This window comes from Esox lucius, chromosome 4 (genome assembly GCF_011004845.1).
Source record: "Esox lucius isolate fEsoLuc1 chromosome 4, fEsoLuc1.pri, whole genome shotgun sequence".
Classification (NCBI taxonomy): domain Eukaryota; kingdom Metazoa; phylum Chordata; class Actinopteri; order Esociformes; family Esocidae; genus Esox; species Esox lucius.
In genome coordinates this window covers 32,245,709-32,263,006 of record NC_047572.1, presented here as the reverse complement: position 1 = coordinate 32,263,006, position 17,298 = coordinate 32,245,709, and the positions used below count along the sequence as shown (strand labels likewise).

At 46.8% G+C, this 17,298-nt stretch overlaps 1 protein-coding gene across 1 annotated transcript in view; it reads left to right on the top strand.

Annotated features, from left to right (window-relative positions):
* The window catches only part of kdrl (kinase insert domain receptor like), a 62,970-nt gene that overhangs the window by 24,305 nt on the left and 21,367 nt on the right, over nucleotides 1-17,298 (top strand). The window contains exons 8-17 of the mRNA XM_029119405.2: nucleotides 917-1,043; nucleotides 1,960-2,129; nucleotides 2,851-3,007; nucleotides 8,015-8,129; nucleotides 10,567-10,675; nucleotides 12,145-12,420; nucleotides 12,654-12,800; nucleotides 12,968-13,096; nucleotides 15,157-15,263; nucleotides 16,802-16,928. Of these exons, the coding sequence (XP_028975238.2) occupies nucleotides 917-1,043; nucleotides 1,960-2,129; nucleotides 2,851-3,007; nucleotides 8,015-8,129; nucleotides 10,567-10,675; nucleotides 12,145-12,420; nucleotides 12,654-12,800; nucleotides 12,968-13,096; nucleotides 15,157-15,263; nucleotides 16,802-16,928 (1,464 nt within the window). The remainder of the gene's footprint in view (nucleotides 1-916; nucleotides 1,044-1,959; nucleotides 2,130-2,850; nucleotides 3,008-8,014; nucleotides 8,130-10,566; nucleotides 10,676-12,144; nucleotides 12,421-12,653; nucleotides 12,801-12,967; nucleotides 13,097-15,156; nucleotides 15,264-16,801; nucleotides 16,929-17,298) is intronic.

Below are 17,298 nucleotides of genomic sequence, written 5' to 3'. Positions count from 1 at the left end.
AAGAGTTCAGCCAAAACTGCCAGAAAAATTGTTCGGTATTCAAAGAAAAACCCACAGGTAACCTCAGGAGAAATACAGGCTGATCTGGAAAAAGACAGTGTGATTGTTTCCAGAAGCACAAAATGACGATAATTGAACAAAAATCAGCTGCATGGTCGAGTTGCCAGACAATGCCACAAAAAAGCCTGGTTACAATATGCCCAACAACACCTTGACATGCCTCACAGCATCTGGCGCACTGTAATTTGGGGTGACAAGACCAAGATAGGGCTTTATGGCGCTATGTTTGGAGAGGGGTCAACAAGACCTATAGTGAACAGAATACCATCCCCACTGTGAAGCATGGTGGTGGCTCACTGATTTGGGGGTGTGTGAGCTCTAAAAGCATGGGGAATCTTGTGAAGATTGATGGCCAGATGAATGGTGCATGTTATCAGAAAATATTGGCAGACAATTTGCATTCTTCTGCTCGAAAGCTGCGCATGGGGCGCTCTTGGACTTTCTCGCATGACAATCACCCTAAGCACAAGGCCAAGTTGACCCTCCAGTGGATACAGCAGAAAAAGGTGAAGGTTCTGGAGTGGCCATCACAGTCTCCTGACCTTAATATCATCAAACCACACTGTCATTGATGCTAAAGGGGTCAATACACAATATTAAGAACTAAGGGTATGCAAACTTTTGAACAGGGGTCATACACATTTTTTCTTTTTAGCGATATTTGTTTTATGATTGTGTCATTCTGTTATAATCTACAGTTCAGTATGAATCCCATAAGAAATACATTTGTTTAGCCTGCTCACTCATGTTTTCTTTAAAATGTTTACATATATTATCAATTCTCCAAGTGTATGTCAACTTCTGAGCACAACTGTACATTTTAATGGTTTCACCTTTTCTTTTCTGTGTAATTCAGAAAATCCATTCCTGAATGTGTCCTACAAGTCTTCACAGACCAGTAGGCTGGTTTTCATGGAGGGTGAAAAGGGTCTGATGCTTGAACCCAAGGTCAATGCACTGCCACCTCCAGACATAATCACATGGTAAGACATAGCCGATGCACTGCCACCTCCAGACATTATCACATGGTTAGACATAGCCGATGCACTGCCACCTCCAGACATTATCACATGGTAAGACATAGCCGATGCACTGCCACCTCCAGACATTATCACATGGTTAGACATAGCCGATGCACTGCCACCTCCAGACATTATCACATGGTAAGACATAGCCGATGCACTGCCACCTCCAGACATTATCACATGGTAAGACATAGCCGATGCACTGCCACCTCCAGACATTATCACATGGTAAGACATAGCCGATGCACTGCCACCTTCAGACATTATCACATGGTAAGACATAGCCGATGCACTGCCACCTCCAGACATTATCACATGGTAAGACATAGCCGATGCACTGCCACCTCCAGACATTATCACATGGTAAGACATAGCCGATGCACTGCCACCTCCAGACATTATCACATGGTAAGACATAGCCGATGCACTGCCACATCAAGACATTATCACATGGTAAGACATAGCTGATGCACTGCCACCTCCAGACATTATCACATGGTAAGACATAGCCGATGCATTGCCACCTCCAGACATTATCACATGGTAAGACATAGCCGATGCACTGCCACCTCCAGACATTATCACATGGTAAGACATAGCCGATGCACTGCCACCTCCAGACATTATCACATGGTAAGACATAGCCGATGCACTGCCACCTCCAGACATTATCACATGGTAAGACATAGCCGATGTCTTGTGTTTGTTTATACATTTTAGAAAGATGTTTACATGTATCTTTTAAATGACAGTTTTTGTGTCGATATGGGAGTAGTTACCTATGATTATGCTACATGTTTAACACCCTAATTACCACAACTGTCATGTCAGTACAAGAACTTCTCAAGCTCATTTCGTTGTATCTCGTTCCCAGGTATAAAGACGGGGTCCCCATTAACAACAACTCCACCTGCTACAGGATGTCACACTTCAGGCTCGTCATTATGGACATGAAGGAAACTGATGCCGGTGTCTTCACCATTGCCCTTGGCAACAGGGAGAAAGGCCTCTACAGAAATCTGAGCTACACTCTTGTAGTCCTAGGTAGAGATCTATATATATCCTTGCTATATCTTTGTCATATCCACTCCCTGATCCCTTTAAACCACTCTCAATCCTGAGGAAATTAAGCAATGGCCTGAATTATGGGACTCAGCATTTTGAGCAGCGTCAGCATTTCGGGTTCCTCCTCTTGGTTTGTCCTGGGCAGCAGAGTTCGACCTCCTGGTTGGTTTAGGGCCAAATTTTTCAACAGGTGCCTGTGACAGTTAAAAACTTTAACTGTTAAAGACACATTTAAACACACATACAAAACCCCCACAAAGGCACCGGGTGGTGGTGAATTATCTAAAGGTCAGCAGAAGACTTGTTTGGTAGCATTAGTCTGCCTGTCAGTATGTCAGACAGTCAAAACGAAAGTGGGTCAGTCACTTACTCAGTGTGACCTCTAATGTGCAAAACCACACAGTTACTCACTGCCTGTGTCATAGATCACATTAGGCGGAGCAGAGAAGACCGGACTCTGGGACATTTTCATCCACTGATGTAATAAGAAACTGTTGTCTCCTGGCCATTCAACCACATCAATATTTTACATTCCACTCTCCTGAGGCTAAAAGTCAAATGCCATCTGTGGGCGCCTTTTCCACGGCCTCTGACCCTACGGACTGTCCTCTCCCAGCCTCTGAGGGTACGGGGTAACGGTTGCGTGTGTGTGTGTGTGTGTGGGTGTGTTGGTGCGTGTCGGTGTGTGTGTGTCCCACAGTGAAACCAGTGATCTCGGAGGCGGAGCTGGCTTCGGCGGACGTACTGCCCTACGCCTTCTCTCAGCAGCACCAGCTGACCTGCACGGCCTACGGGGTCAACGCCCCGGACGTCACTTGGCAGTGGCGGCCGTGTGACCCGGACTCGACCCCAGCACGGTGAGTCGCATGGCCGTTGTTCCTCCTGGACACCGCCGGCGTCTTTACATTTATGCTAATTTCCCTTGCCTTTTCTTTAACCAGGTAAGCCGAATGGGAGCCCGTTATCGTTTACGGTCAGAGTCAGAACAAATACGGCTCTTAGTTACACAATCATAACGCAGTGTGCCTAAGAATGGGCAAGGGATGAATAGATTACCCCATAGAAGGTGTAGATACTGTAGTCTAGGTGTAATGTTTCTCACCATACAAGGTGATGTAGACGTGACGACGAGTAGCTTGGCAGTTGTGGCGATTAGGTACCATCTCAGACCGTTTGTTTATTTAATAATAATAATAATAATAATACATGGGATTTATATAGCGCTTTTCAATGACCCAAAGACGCTTTACAAAAACAAGCAAAACAAAGAACACTGAGAAATAAAATATACAACAACAAAGGGGCTATGGGAAGGCTTGTTTAAACAGAAATGGCTTAAGGCGTAGTCGGAAGGTGTTAAGAGAGTCAGAGTCAAGGATGGATTGTGGCAGTGAGTTCCAGAGCCGGGGAGCAACCCTGGAAAATGCCCTATCACCAAAGCTCCGTAGCTTGGATCTGGGGATGATGAGGTGGCCAGCTGTACAAGAGCGGAGTGAGCGTGAAGGTTGATAGTGTTGAAGAAGGTCCGAGAGGTAGGGGGGAGCAAGTTTGTGGAGGGCTTTGTAAGTCAGGAGGAGTATTTTGTATTCAATGCGCTGTTTGACAGGGAGCCAGTGAAGCTCACAGAGGATGGGGGTGATGTGCTGCCAGGACTTTGAATGAGTAAGAAGCCTCGCAGCAGAGTTTTGAACCATTTGGAGCTTATGGAGGTATGAGGAGTTGATGCCGGACAAGAGGGAGTTACAATAGTCAAGACGGGAGGAGATGAATGCATGAATCAGAGTTTCAGCTGCAGGTGGGGGGAGGGAGGATTTGAGTTTTGCAATGTTACGAAGATGAAAGAAAGATGATTTGACAGTATGTTTAATGTGTTGCTCGAAACAGAGGGTGGAGTCAAGGATGACCCCAAGGTTGCGAGCACAGGGGGAAGGAGAAACTACAGTGTTGTCAATGGTGAGAGAGAATGTGCCAGTTTTACTAAGGTCGGATTTGGTGCCAATGAGAAGAAGTTCTGTTTTTTCACTGTTGAGTTTGAGGAAGTTGTGATGCATCCATTTTTTTATTTCAGAGAGACATGATTCAATATGGGCCAGAGGTGGGTTGGTGAGAGACTTGGTGCTGAGATAAATCTGTGTGTCATCAGCGTAGCAGTGGAAAAGTGAAAAACACATAGAGTGGGGGTGTGCATAGAACTTAAACAATCTTCTGACTATAGAAAAACCTGTTTTTCTAAGAGTGATTTACTGAGTGACATGATAGTCAATCAAGTATTATGTGGTGATGGTTTGATTATGGGATGTGGCCCCAAACTCAGACAGCCGGCTGTTGGGTGAAGGAAATGAAGGCTTTTTTACTGAGCACCTCCCTTCTTGTTCACTTCATACAATTTTCACAATGTAGAATATTTCTCTCCTGCCCCTTTGGTCCAACAACCAAAGCAATAAATCATTTTTTCCTAAGAATAGACAAATTATATCTGAGTCACCACCAACACTATTCTCCACTAACAGAGAGAGGGAAGTTCACTTTTAGAATTTACCGTCTCATCCTGAGGTCACTTCAGATCCTTGGATACCTGTGAGATACGTTTTCTTTTGAGTCATGTGTCACATCCTCGACTCAAAAACCATAACCAAATGGGAGTCCACATGTTGAATAGAAAATAATCAAATAGTTTATTAACTCCATTAACCAAAAAAGAGTAAGCCAATGAGGTGTGATAGTCAGTATATCATTAATGTAGTGGGTTGATGAGTGGAATGACTGGGTGAAAGTATGTATTGTGTGGAGAAGAACATAGCAAACAAAGAAAGGAGAATAAAGTAAATGGTGCCAAAGGGGGAGGAGGAACAGTGTCTCCAGTAGAGTCTCAGCCAAAGAAATAACTCACTTCTCTCCCCCATGACTGGGAAAGCAGCCCTTTTAAATACCAGCTACAGTTGCTCCCAATCAAACACTGATGACCCCCTTAACTCAACCTGCAAGGACTAGAACACATTTGTCTATGGTCCATCTGGATGGATGTGATGTTGTCCTCGCCAGTGTGCATCCTGGTCTTATTTTGGACCAGTGATTAGGTGATTTGGACACTGAGCTCAACTACCACATTGGTTTTTGGAACTAGATCTCTTTCACACACACTCACGCTCACAGACACACACACACACTCACTCTCACAGACACACACAGAGACACACACACACACACACACACACTCCCTCTCACAGACACACACACATCATCTGTGTGCAGCACCACTGAGCTAGCCTGGGGCTCCTTCTCCTAAAACCTGCACCTGTCTAATTTGGCCCCAAATGCAGACATTCATCAAAGAAACACAGCCTTGGAGAATTGCCCTCTCATTTCTGGTCTGTTGTGGTGTGGGTTGGTGATGGTGTGTGTCGGTGTGGGTCGGTGATGGTGGTGTGGGTTGGTGATGGTGTGTGTCGGTGATGGTGGTGTGGGTTGGTGATGGTGGTGTGGGTTGGTGATGGTGGTGTGGGTTGGTGATGGTGTGTGTCGGTGTGGGTCGGTGATGGTGGTGTGGGTTGGTGTGGGTCGGGAGAAGCAAAGTGTTACTACTAGACTCGCTGGGGTACGCCGTGACTGGGCACAAATGTCGGCCTGCCAGTGAACCGGCCATAAACAACATGGACATTCCCCAAGAGCCGGAACCCCAGGCGATGACAGCAGGGGTCCGTTCTGAGTCATAAGATCTGGCAAACCATGAACTGTTGCTGCCGGGTTAGTGGAGCCGACACCACCAGAGAAACATGTCTCTGGAAGACCCACACCCCCACCAACCCACACCCCCACCATGTCTCTGGAAGACCCACACCCCCACCATGTCTCTGGAAGACCCACACCCCCACCATGTCTCTGGAAGGCCTCACACCCCCACCATGTCTCTGGAAGGCCTCACACCCCCACCATGTCTCTGGAAGGCCTCACACCCCCACCATGTCTCTGGAAGGCCCACACCCCCACCATGTCTCTGGAAGGCCTCACACCCCCACCATGTCTCTGGAAGGCCTCACACCCCCACCATGTCTCTGGAAGACCTCACACCCCCACCATGTCTCTGGAAGACCCACACCCCCACCATGTCTCTGGAAGACCCACACCCCCACCATGTCTCTGGAAGACCCACACCCCCACCATGTCTCTGGAAGACCCACACCCCCACCATGTCTCTGGAAGACCCACACCCCCACCATGTCTCTGGAAGACCCACACCCCCACCATGTCTCTGGAAGACCCACACCCCCACCAACCCACACCCCCACCATGTCTCTGGAAGACCCACACCCCCACCATGTCTCTGGAAGGCCCACACCCCCACCATGTCTCTGGATGGCTCACACGGAAGGGCCGTCAGAATTATGTTACACTTCAGGCACTTTAACTTTGACAAGTGCTTCTGTTAATTATCCATAATTATTTGTAAAAAAAAAAACACCACTTCTTGTTGCCAAATTTGCGACAGAAATAATGATGGAAGGTCAAGCTGTGTCAAAGTGCCTTGTTTCTGTGGCCCCTGAGGAAAATCAGCTCTGGCAGTGGTAACAGTGGGTCATAAACTCTCAACGCCGAAAATATTTCTTTTCTGCAGTTAATGAGGGATGCTTCAGACAGATGAATTGCTCCGGCACAGAAGCTGGTGGGAGGAGGAGTGAGTCAAATGTTTGTTTTGGTGATGTGGTGTGGATAAGGAGCCAGGGCAGGATAAGGAGAGTTTGGTAATGTCAACACCAAACAAACGATTTCAACAGTAGAATAATATCTATTACATAGATATACAAAAATAAACACAAGTACAGTCCCTAAACAGCTGAAAAAGCTTTCAATTGGTACAAACACATAACACAGGTAACATTCAACAATAACTCAAAAGGACTGGGGGAGCAGAGGGGACAGATACACACTCGGTAATGATGAAATGAGGATCAGGTGTGTGTCGTTGGTGACAGGAAAATCATTGGTAAGTTCAAGACAAAAGTGTTGTGAGGTATTGGTGTACTGGTGGCGACACCATGGGAACGGTGGCGGATAGAAAACCGTTGATGTCGACCACAGGAACCGCTCTGGAGGAGAAGGGGGACCTGACATCATTTCACACTTCCCCTTTAAGGACCGGTCACTTCCCCTTTAAGGACCTGTCACTGCAAACAGACCATTAGCCATCTCAAGATCAGAGCCTGTATGAATAACAAATCACTAGCCTCCTTGTGGTTGGGGAAGCAGAATGTCTCAGATTGCAGTTGGGGGCTAAAAGTGGGTTTGGGAAAACGAAGGGGGTGGGGGGTGCGTCTTTAGCAGCAGGGTGAGAAGTTATCAGCTGCCCTGTGTGGACCGAGGTCTGGGGAACAGCCTTATCTCCTCTGGCCAGAGACCGGGGGTGTTTCCTGTTCAAGGTGACAGCCCTTCCTGTCACGCTGTAGTGTCCACACGCACGACCTGAATGCCCCGCCCCTCTCCAGCGGGATCATTCCCCACAGATGGCCAGAGGAGAGGGCGGGCTGACCGGTGGCTTTGTCCAGTTAACAAGCCCACTGAACTCACTGCACCTTAAATGGCCACACAAAGCTGCTGTGTTTGAAAGAGCCTCACAGGGCTTAAGTCCTTCCCTTTCAGAGCAACACATTGTCCGGCTTCTTGGGTTATCATCACCACTCACCACAAATGTTTCTGGTCCTGACTAATTTCTGACTAATAAAGACAGAAGGGGATGCGATGCTTCTGCTGCATTCTGTTCCAACAGTCTCCCGTTTTGGCGATAGTTTTGTACAAACTGACTTTGTACTTTAAGCAACATACAGGTGTCTCGTCTAGTCGAGTAATGACTTGTTTCCCTCTACCTACAGGTGTTCCTTCAACACTGTGCCCATCCCAGTGCAGGTTAACTACACAGGTCCTTACTCACACAACGAGATTGTGAGCATAGAACAGCGTCCTGAACTGGTGCAGGGGAAGAACAAGGTATGTGAATGCTGTTGTTTTGATGTCACTGGATTTAATAGACTCTGACATGCATTTCAACGCATACGTTCGGGATTTACGGACTGTCCTCGGCCCTCCAAGCCATTAGAGTAGATCTGCAAATGATTCCGCTGCTGTCAGCCAGAGAGAAGCGCTTCCTTCTGATGTCACTGGATCTGTCTGTTAGACAACTGGGCGCTTCTGGAGGTCCTCGTAAACAGCACAATACTGCCATTTAGCTTAATTGTGTGTGTGTGGATGGGTATGTGTGTGGATGGGTATGTGTGTGTGCGTGTGTGTGGATGTGTGTGTGTGTGTGCGTGTGTGTGGATGTGTGTGTGTGTGTGCGTGTGCCCACAGCAGATTGTCTCCTGAAAGGTTTCCTCCTAACTGCTGACTAACCTGGGACCAGATTGATCATATAACAATGGAAATGTTAAAACTACGTTTGACCGATATTTTACCGTCAGCGTTTTCTTTCACATATCATTACATCACGGCTGAATGTCATGGTTTGGTTCAGGCCCACAACTATTAGTTCCAAAGTCTAAAAGATATGCGTTTTGACATTATCCGTGCAGTTTAATAAAAAAAATCAAGTGTGCTGTGATTTCAGTAACTCAGCAGGCATTTATCCAAACCGGCTTACATTTGCAAGTCATAACTTTTTGTTCCGGCCCCCCAGTGGGAATTGAACCCACAGTCCTGCCGTTGCAAGCACCATGCTTTACCAACTGGGCTACAAGGGACCGGGGGTGGAGCTGTCATAGCGCGCATCCCTGGGGAGGTTGTTACCGAAACCAGTCACCCTCAGTGTGATTCAGAGCAGACTCCAGCTGCTTTCCTCAAAAACCACATCAATAGGAGTAACTGGGAGGTGGCTGGTCCGAACCACTGGCTCAAAACTGAGGCATAAATCCAGACAGAATATATAAGCATTTTCAACAGCACAAGCAAACCTTGCAGTTAAGAAAATACTGGTAATTAGTAATTACCCAAACACACATGTTGGTCTGGTAAACCATTTCATGGGGTGTTCCTCTGGCATTCCCCCTTGGGAGATTTATGAAGGTTTTCCTGCACTTAGCATGCGCGGTCAATGGGATTCAGAATCATGTTAATGGTGTTCAGACACATCAGTCCAGGGCCGATTGACATGAATGGGGAGGCACTTCTTATTTACACGCCCTCGTGGCCCAAACGCCGGCATGAGGACCGGGGTCAGTGATAACAAGGCCCTGCTCAAAATAGAGGGATTTGTTGGGAGTGAATTCCTCTCTGTCAGCCCACATAAATCGCTGTGCCCCGTGAATGAGAGCGGTGTTGGCCCGGGGCTGCCAGGTCAGCCTGAGGGGGCTTCTGGTAGAGCGAGGGTCCGCCTGGAATGGGTCAGCACCGGGGGGCGGGGGGGCATGGGCCCTGGACCGGGGAGTGATCCTGATCAGGTCACCGCTCGGGGACGGAGTTCACTCGTTAAAACAAACTGTTTTCCGGCTCAGGTTACGAAGCACAACTCCAAACGGACTGCTCCGAGCGCTGACATGACAATGGAGCACTTTTAACAACATACCCTTTAAACGCCTTTACACGGCACCCAATGGGAGAAATCATATTGAGACTGTGACAAAGCCTCACACACAGTGTGGTCTCATGACCAAAGCACTTTCTGAGGGTCAGACCCCACAATGGCCTTTAGAAAAACCAGGAAGTTTACACCTCTCTGACAATACGGCCTCAGCGTCAGGCCACTTTAATGTAGCTGCCCTGAAAACAGATGTTGCTCTGAACAAAAAACAGAACCCCACGCGATCTGGCCCCCTGCCCGAATCCCACTTCTTATTATGTCTAGTTAAGCCATTAAATGGGTTCCACTCAAATAGTGATAAAATGAGTGTGGCATTGTAAATGCTCTTTAGGAAATGACATGAGGGGGCCAAGCCCTCCTTCTGTGGATCTCTTCTGCTGGGGGAGACGTGGCTGGTTTTAAATGTCCAGGTGTATCCTTCCATTAATGTGAACCGCCGGAGAGAATGAAACAAGCTGGGCTTCAGGCAAACCTCTGACCCACCTGCTAATGGCAAAACAAATCACCCGTACATTGATAGGGACTGTTCCGGGCGTCTTTGAAAAGACTCACGTTGTGAGGTATAATCTAATGCCGACTGTGAGGTTTCCTTTTTATTAACCTTTAATAATACACCAACTGGTCTCGTTGAGATCACATCTATCTGCTGGCTGTGCTGTAGATGTGACCACTGGTCAGGTTGAGATCACATCTATCTGCCGGCTGTGCTGTAGATGTGACCACTGTTTAGGTTGAGATCACATCTATCTGCCGGCTGTGCTGTAGATGTGACCACTGTTTAGGTTGAGATCACATCTATCTGCCGGCTGTGTTGTAGATGTGACCATGGCTTGTATTGTCTGTCCTCCGTAGACCGTGAGCACGCTGGTGGTGAGGGCGGCCAACGTCTCCGGAATCTACAGCTGCACTGCTGGGAACACAGTGGGCAAAAGCTCGTACACAATCCCATTCTTCGTGGACGGTAAGTGGGTCGCCGGACACTGCGCAGGGTGTTAGGTTTCAGCTGACTGGAATCACATAGTTGAAGATTTTACACACGACGTAAGACACGATTTCAGGCAGAAGGCCGTGGGGTGTTTGTTCTGTTTTTAAGGGCACGGCGTACTGTGTAACTGTACAGTATGTTTCCTTACCAATGACTTACACATATGTGCCCTAATGAATGGGGAGGCATGTGTGAGAATGCACAGCTTGTTTTGTGGAGTAAAGAGATCAGGCGGGGGGGGGGGGGCTTCATTTGAAGCGCAGCAGGCGAGGCTTCTGGATCCAACATCTCCTGAGCCATATGGTTCAATCTAACAGCGCAGGTTTAAAAAACAGCTCTGGGCGAATTCTGATGTGTGGGCCGGTTCTTCCTCTACAAGCTGGCTGCTCTGCGAACTGCTTTCTGTCTGGTCCAAGTATTCATGAAACAATGAGAAAATCTTGTCCTGATGCTTAATAACAGAGGACAACACTGGTCAAGGCTTGAAAATAAATACATGTAAAATAGAACCTTCTGGGCTGATGGAAACTGATTGATGATAGGTTAGGGAATGGAGGTAACAGGGTTATGGGTTAGGGTTGTGTTCAGAGACACGGCAGATGATGTCAGAGCAGTAAGGATTAAGATAAAAATAGGATAATTCCCCAGAAGAAACACTGCAGGTGTGACACCGTTCCAAAGATAGGAAACACTGAGAACCCTAGAATGCTAAGGAAAAAGAGGGCAGTAGAATTGTGAGAACAGCTGCATTGTCTTACGGAACACAGAATGCTTTCCAGCTCTCTGGACAAACAAGCCCAATCTGGCTCCCCAGCGGCCTAGTCCCGGACCTGGTTTCCATTGGGCCACTGTAAGCCAACCGCTTACCATCAACATGCTTCCAATTAACGGTGATGAAACAGGAATTAACTGCAAATTTGACATTCTTGGCAGGGCGACGTGCAGCTGGGTGTTTTCGGCAATGTTCCGTCCCAGAATAGCACAGCTTCAGTCAGTGGCTTCAGTGAGCAGCTTCAGTAAGCAGAGTAGAGGTCTACTGCAAAATGTGTTCAGTCGTGTCTTGTATAATCTTGATCAATGCATATGCAGACAGATAGCTTGTCACAAGAATGTCTTTTTTTTCTTTTCCATTCCTGCTGGGGGCAGGGTGTCAAGTGGTTAGAGTTCTGGCCAAGTAGTAAAGGTTGTTAGCTTGAATCCCTGGGCCGACACGGGGATACATCTGTTGATCTGCTCTTGAGGACGGCACTTAACCCTGGTGTCTCCGGGGTCACCATCAATAATGGCTGATCCCTGGCCAGGAATTCATTCTCCAGGGGTTTCTCAGATCCCGCTGGGACATGAGCACAAAGAAAATCAAATCAAATTCACATGTTGGACAATTATAGGTGCCGACGACCCCCTAGTGACCTTGTGTGTTTGTTCCCCTCTCACACACACCCCAGATAACATCCAGCCTCTGACCATTGAGCCACAGACGGCCATCGCGGGAGACAACATCTCACTGACCTGCAGGGGAACACGTTACCTGTACACGGACCTCCAGTGGTACGACCCTCAGAACCACACCATCAGCTCCACCCTCAAGCTCAGCCGCTACACCCTCACCACCTCCCTGTTCCTGAGCAACGTGTCCACGAACAACACCGCCGGCTACCAATGCTGGGCGCAAAACCTTCACCACAAGTGGATCGTAGTGAAGAGTGTGCTAACTGTCAAAGGTGAGGAATGTTCCGGGAGGACATCTAACAGGCCTCTAACAGGGTGGTGGCTGCTGAGTCAGTGTCGAGTCACACAAGTGTTGTCGAGCTCTGACAACAACGTAGCTGTAATCGCGTGGTGTTTTGGGGAAAGGATGTGTTTCGGTACGCAGCCTCCAGACTGTGACAACCGGTGGAGAGATGAGGTTGGGTGTGAGTCTAATTCCGACATGCTTTTTGGTGATTTGGCACAGAGAGGAGGCGGCCATGGCTGAGTCAGAACCTGACCGATACGAACCTGAACAGCAGCAGTACTCTGACAATGACCTGCCACGCCCATGGAGTGCCCCCACCGAACATCACCTGGTACAAAGACGACGTGCGACTGGTAGAAGGTCCAGGTAAGACCCGCTGCAAATGACTCGTGGTCAGGGGTCCCAGAGGGTTCCCTGGTTAAGTCACATGACCGGGAAAGACTCCTGGCCCCCGCTCACTCCTGTATTCCTCAACCATGTCGGGCAATGGCCTCCGTAAAGTCTGAACTGTGGCTTCACTCGTCGCCTTTCAGGAATTACCCTGAAGCAGGGCGCGGTGCTGACCATCGAGAGGGTGAAGAAAGATGACGAGGGCGTGTACAAGTGTGTGGCCAGCAACGATGGGGGGACTGTGAAAGCGAGTGCTATGGTTACCGTGATGAGTAAGTTAAAAGACTTCTTGTTTCATGTCTTACTGAAAGGGAGTGTCTGGAATGTGTGCTGTTACTACCCAGCGAGGTATATGTGAGGTCGCTTCTGTCAGTGGGAGGGTGAACATCTTGCAAAAGACGATTTATTGAAATATATCTGCCAGAGTTATGGAACTAAGCTTACCGGGGGGGGGGGGTCACAAGCCATACAGGAATGGATGGCAGGTTGGTGAACAAAAATGAATGCATTGGTTTTTAGGCTGGCAACAGTTTTTGACCTTTATGTGGGTGTATTGAGGGAGGCACAAAGAAATACTGAGAGGGAGGCTTTTGACATAGACATCGTTGTCAAAAACAAATGTACTCCGGTACCTCAGAGACCCCTTGCTCACACTCTTCAGCCCTCATTTTTATTTTCTGGCACCCCTTGAATGTTTCCCCCATTTGGGAACGAGGACAGTGAAGAGCAGGTACAGGGCTAAAGGAAACCTCCCTCATATCAAGGGGAGAGGACGAAAGGCTCGGGTCAGGACATGCATTCAGCCAGATTTGGCCGTTTTCCTCTGTCACCAGTACAAATAACTCTGGCCAAACTTCAATATGAGAAGTGTCCCTAGAGAGAGAAGCCGAGAGGCTGCCAAGAATGCCCTGTGAATTCCTTCACTTGCTTTTACGACTGGGGGCACTTGGAGCTCTTGCTGAGGTCTCCCCCCTTGGGACGTGACCTGCGAGGAGTGCGTTAAGTGGGGCCTCTCTCAGTGACCATGGGCATGACCAGGAGAGGAGTGCTTTTGTTTGGGAGGCAGGGGACTTGAAACACGATGACACAGCGGGGTGGGGGGGTGTAAACTCATGCAGTGGAATTCTGGCAGCCAGCCCTTTCACCATGCGTCCTTGTTCTTCCAAATAATGTAATATTTCCCTCAACATCCAATCCCAGTGTCATATATTACATTACCAGTGGATTTTTTTGGCGTGGTGGAACTAGGTCAACCAATAACCTCAAATGTTTTCTGTAGGTGCTGATCAGTCCTCCAAAGCAGCTAAGAGGTGTTTTGGACCACTCATCCTTATAGAACAGATTCAGTTCCTTGACAATCTTGGGACATGATCCATGTGCGTCTTGCTTCAGCTGGTGCCACAGCATTTCAGTTTGGTTGAGGTCAGGACTCTGACTTCTGGCTGTTCTAAAGTTTCAAATTTTATTCAGCGAAAGTTATTCTATTGTAGATTTGCTTTTAGCAGTGGCACTGACTTTCTTCCATTTGTTCAATAACGGTCTGAATGTGGACTGACGGAGGCACAAGTCTTTGGAAATCCTTTTGTAACCATACAAGCCTCAAAAACTCTTCTCCTGAGGTTTTCCAACATTTCTTTTGACCGGGCCTTATTCCACATCAACAGATCTCTGTTTTGAGGAGCAGACTAAAGTTGGTGAACAAACTTTGTGGGTTGTTTATATGACAGGGCACCGCTGACCCAAACCTGAATGTCATTTAACTCTTTGGGACAAAGTGAATTACCCACTTTGGCAGATCCTAAAGGCTCACATATTCTTTCCAACCTAAGCTGTTTATGGTTCACCGATGTGTTCGATAAACACGTGTAGAAGCACACACTTTTGTGTGTCCTTTGTTAAATCACTCTGTGTTCTCTCTGTTGTTATTTCTTGGATGGACGTTATTTTGGGAGCCATTTATGCAGGTAATCCAGAAGGGTTCACAAACTTTCTTGTAACTGTATTGTTTAATGTGGGATGAACGTGAAACAATGTGGAATGTATAGTCAAACAGACTAGGGATAAACAAGTGTTTCTGCTTGTATCATGACCACAACATGTTAGAAATTAATCATTGTAGCGGAACACAAATAAACTGGCAGGGAAGTGCGTGTGGGTTTTCCTAAAATCAACACTGTAGCAGACGGTCATGGTCTATGTTAGTGAGGGCATGTGTTACTGTGTTAGAACAAATGTGTGGACCCCCTTTTCTGTCGGCCGTCATTTGTCAGTTTTCATCCATGTTTCAGGAGCCATGAAACACCCAAAGTGACAGCGGTTTAATTCTCTTCAGGTGACGAGGCCAAGGCCAACATTGAGGTGATTATCTTGGTCTGCACAGGAGTGGCTGCCACCTTCCTCTGGCTCATGCTGATCCTCTTCATCCGCAAACTGAGGAAGGTAAGGAGATCCCAGTCCGTGCCGATTTCAGATTGGAAAATGTGACCTCTGTTCACTTTAGACTTGTTTGGACTGTAAATCCTGCGACGCGAGTTGCTCACTTTGCTCCGTCATCACATCACCTAAACCCCTGATGTTTCAGCATCACATTACTTTTCCTGAAGAGAGCATAGCGGTTGAGCCAATACTGTGTGTTTACATCTACAAACCTGCTGTCGGTGGACTCCAGCTGTCACCTAGTAAATCAAACAAAACTGTATACCCACAGCATTACATCATTTCTTGTGCGTCTTTATTTGTAACCACGTCCAGGCAGCATGTGCTTCCACAGACGTATTGTGGCGTTCACATTCGTATGTTTAGTCAACGCCTTGATATATATTATACACAAGTTTAGTCAATGCTGTGATATATATTATACATAAGTTTAGTCAACGCTGTGATATATATTATAAATAAGTTGAGTCAACGCTGTGATATATATTATGAATAAGTTTAGTCAATGATGTGATATATATTATACATAAGTTTAGTCAACGCTGTGATATATATTATACAAAAGTTTAGTCAATGCTGTGATATATATTATAAATAAGTTTAGTCAACGCTGTGATATATATTGTACATACGTTTAATCAATGCTGTGATATACAGCTCCAGAAAATATTAAGAAACCACTGCACCTTTTTCTTTCCTTTCCAAAAAAGTTGAAAAGGAACGTTTTGAGTGAGGAACAGAAGCGTTCAATTTGCAGTGGTCTCAGAATTTTAAAGCTTCTGTTCCTCACTCAAAACGTTCCTTTTCAACATTTTTGGAAAGGAAAGAAAAAGGTGCAGTGGTTTCTTAGTTTTTTCTGGAGCTGTATACTGTGCATACGTTTAGTCAACTGTGAAATATACTGTACATACGTTTAGTCAACACTGTGATATATACTGTACATATACGTTTAGTCAACGCTGTGATATATACTGTACATACGTTTAGTCAACGCTGTGATATATACTGTACATACGTTTAGTCAACGCTGTGATATATATTGTACATAAGTTTAGTCAACGCTGTGATATATATTGTACATAAGTTTAGTCAACACTGTGATATATACTGTACATAAGTTTAGTCAACACTGTGAAATATACTGTACATACGTTTAGTCAACACTGTGATATATACTGTACATATACGTTTAGTCAACGCTGTGATATATACTGTACATACGTTTAGTCAACGCTGTGATATATACTGTACATACGTTTAGTCAACGCTGTGATATATATTGTACATAAGTTTAGTCAACGCTGTGATATATATTGTACATAAGTTTAGTCAACACTGTGATATATACTGTACATAAGTTTAGTCAACACTGTGATATAAACTGTACATACGTTTAGTCAACGCTGTAATATATATTGTACATACGTTTAGTCAACGCTGTGATATATATTGTACATACGTTTAGTCAATGCTGTGATATAAACTGTACATACGGTGAACCATGATTCCTCAGCATTTCCATCTCCCCTCCCCCACTTCAGCCGGCTAACTATAAGATGGGTCCGTCCATCATCATCGACCCGGACGAGTGTCCTCTGGATGAGCAGTGTGAGCGCCTGCAGTACGACGGAAGCAAGTGGGAGTTTCCCCGGGACCGCCTCAGACTGGGTAACTGACCACACCACTCAGCCCTGGCACACCGTAGTCTAAAAAGCCACTCAGCGTGAATATATTGTGAGGCCTGTTGACACCCGTTAAAGGCCTGTGGTTACCACAAAGAGGCGCCTGCTTCAAATGCATTTACTCGTCCACCCTGGGTTCACATCAACGGGCTCATGTCATCTTGACGAAGTGCCAACCGTAACTCAGTGTCCTCGTAAAACACGTTCGGCCCTTGCATTGAAATATAGTGTTGGAGAAGATGGTATGTGGCAGACCGTGTCCACCCCCTGCGTCCAGGCCGCACTGCCGTTACCCATCAGCCTCCTCCATCGCCGTCTTTAACGGCCGCGTAAATCTCCCGGCGGAGCGACATGTC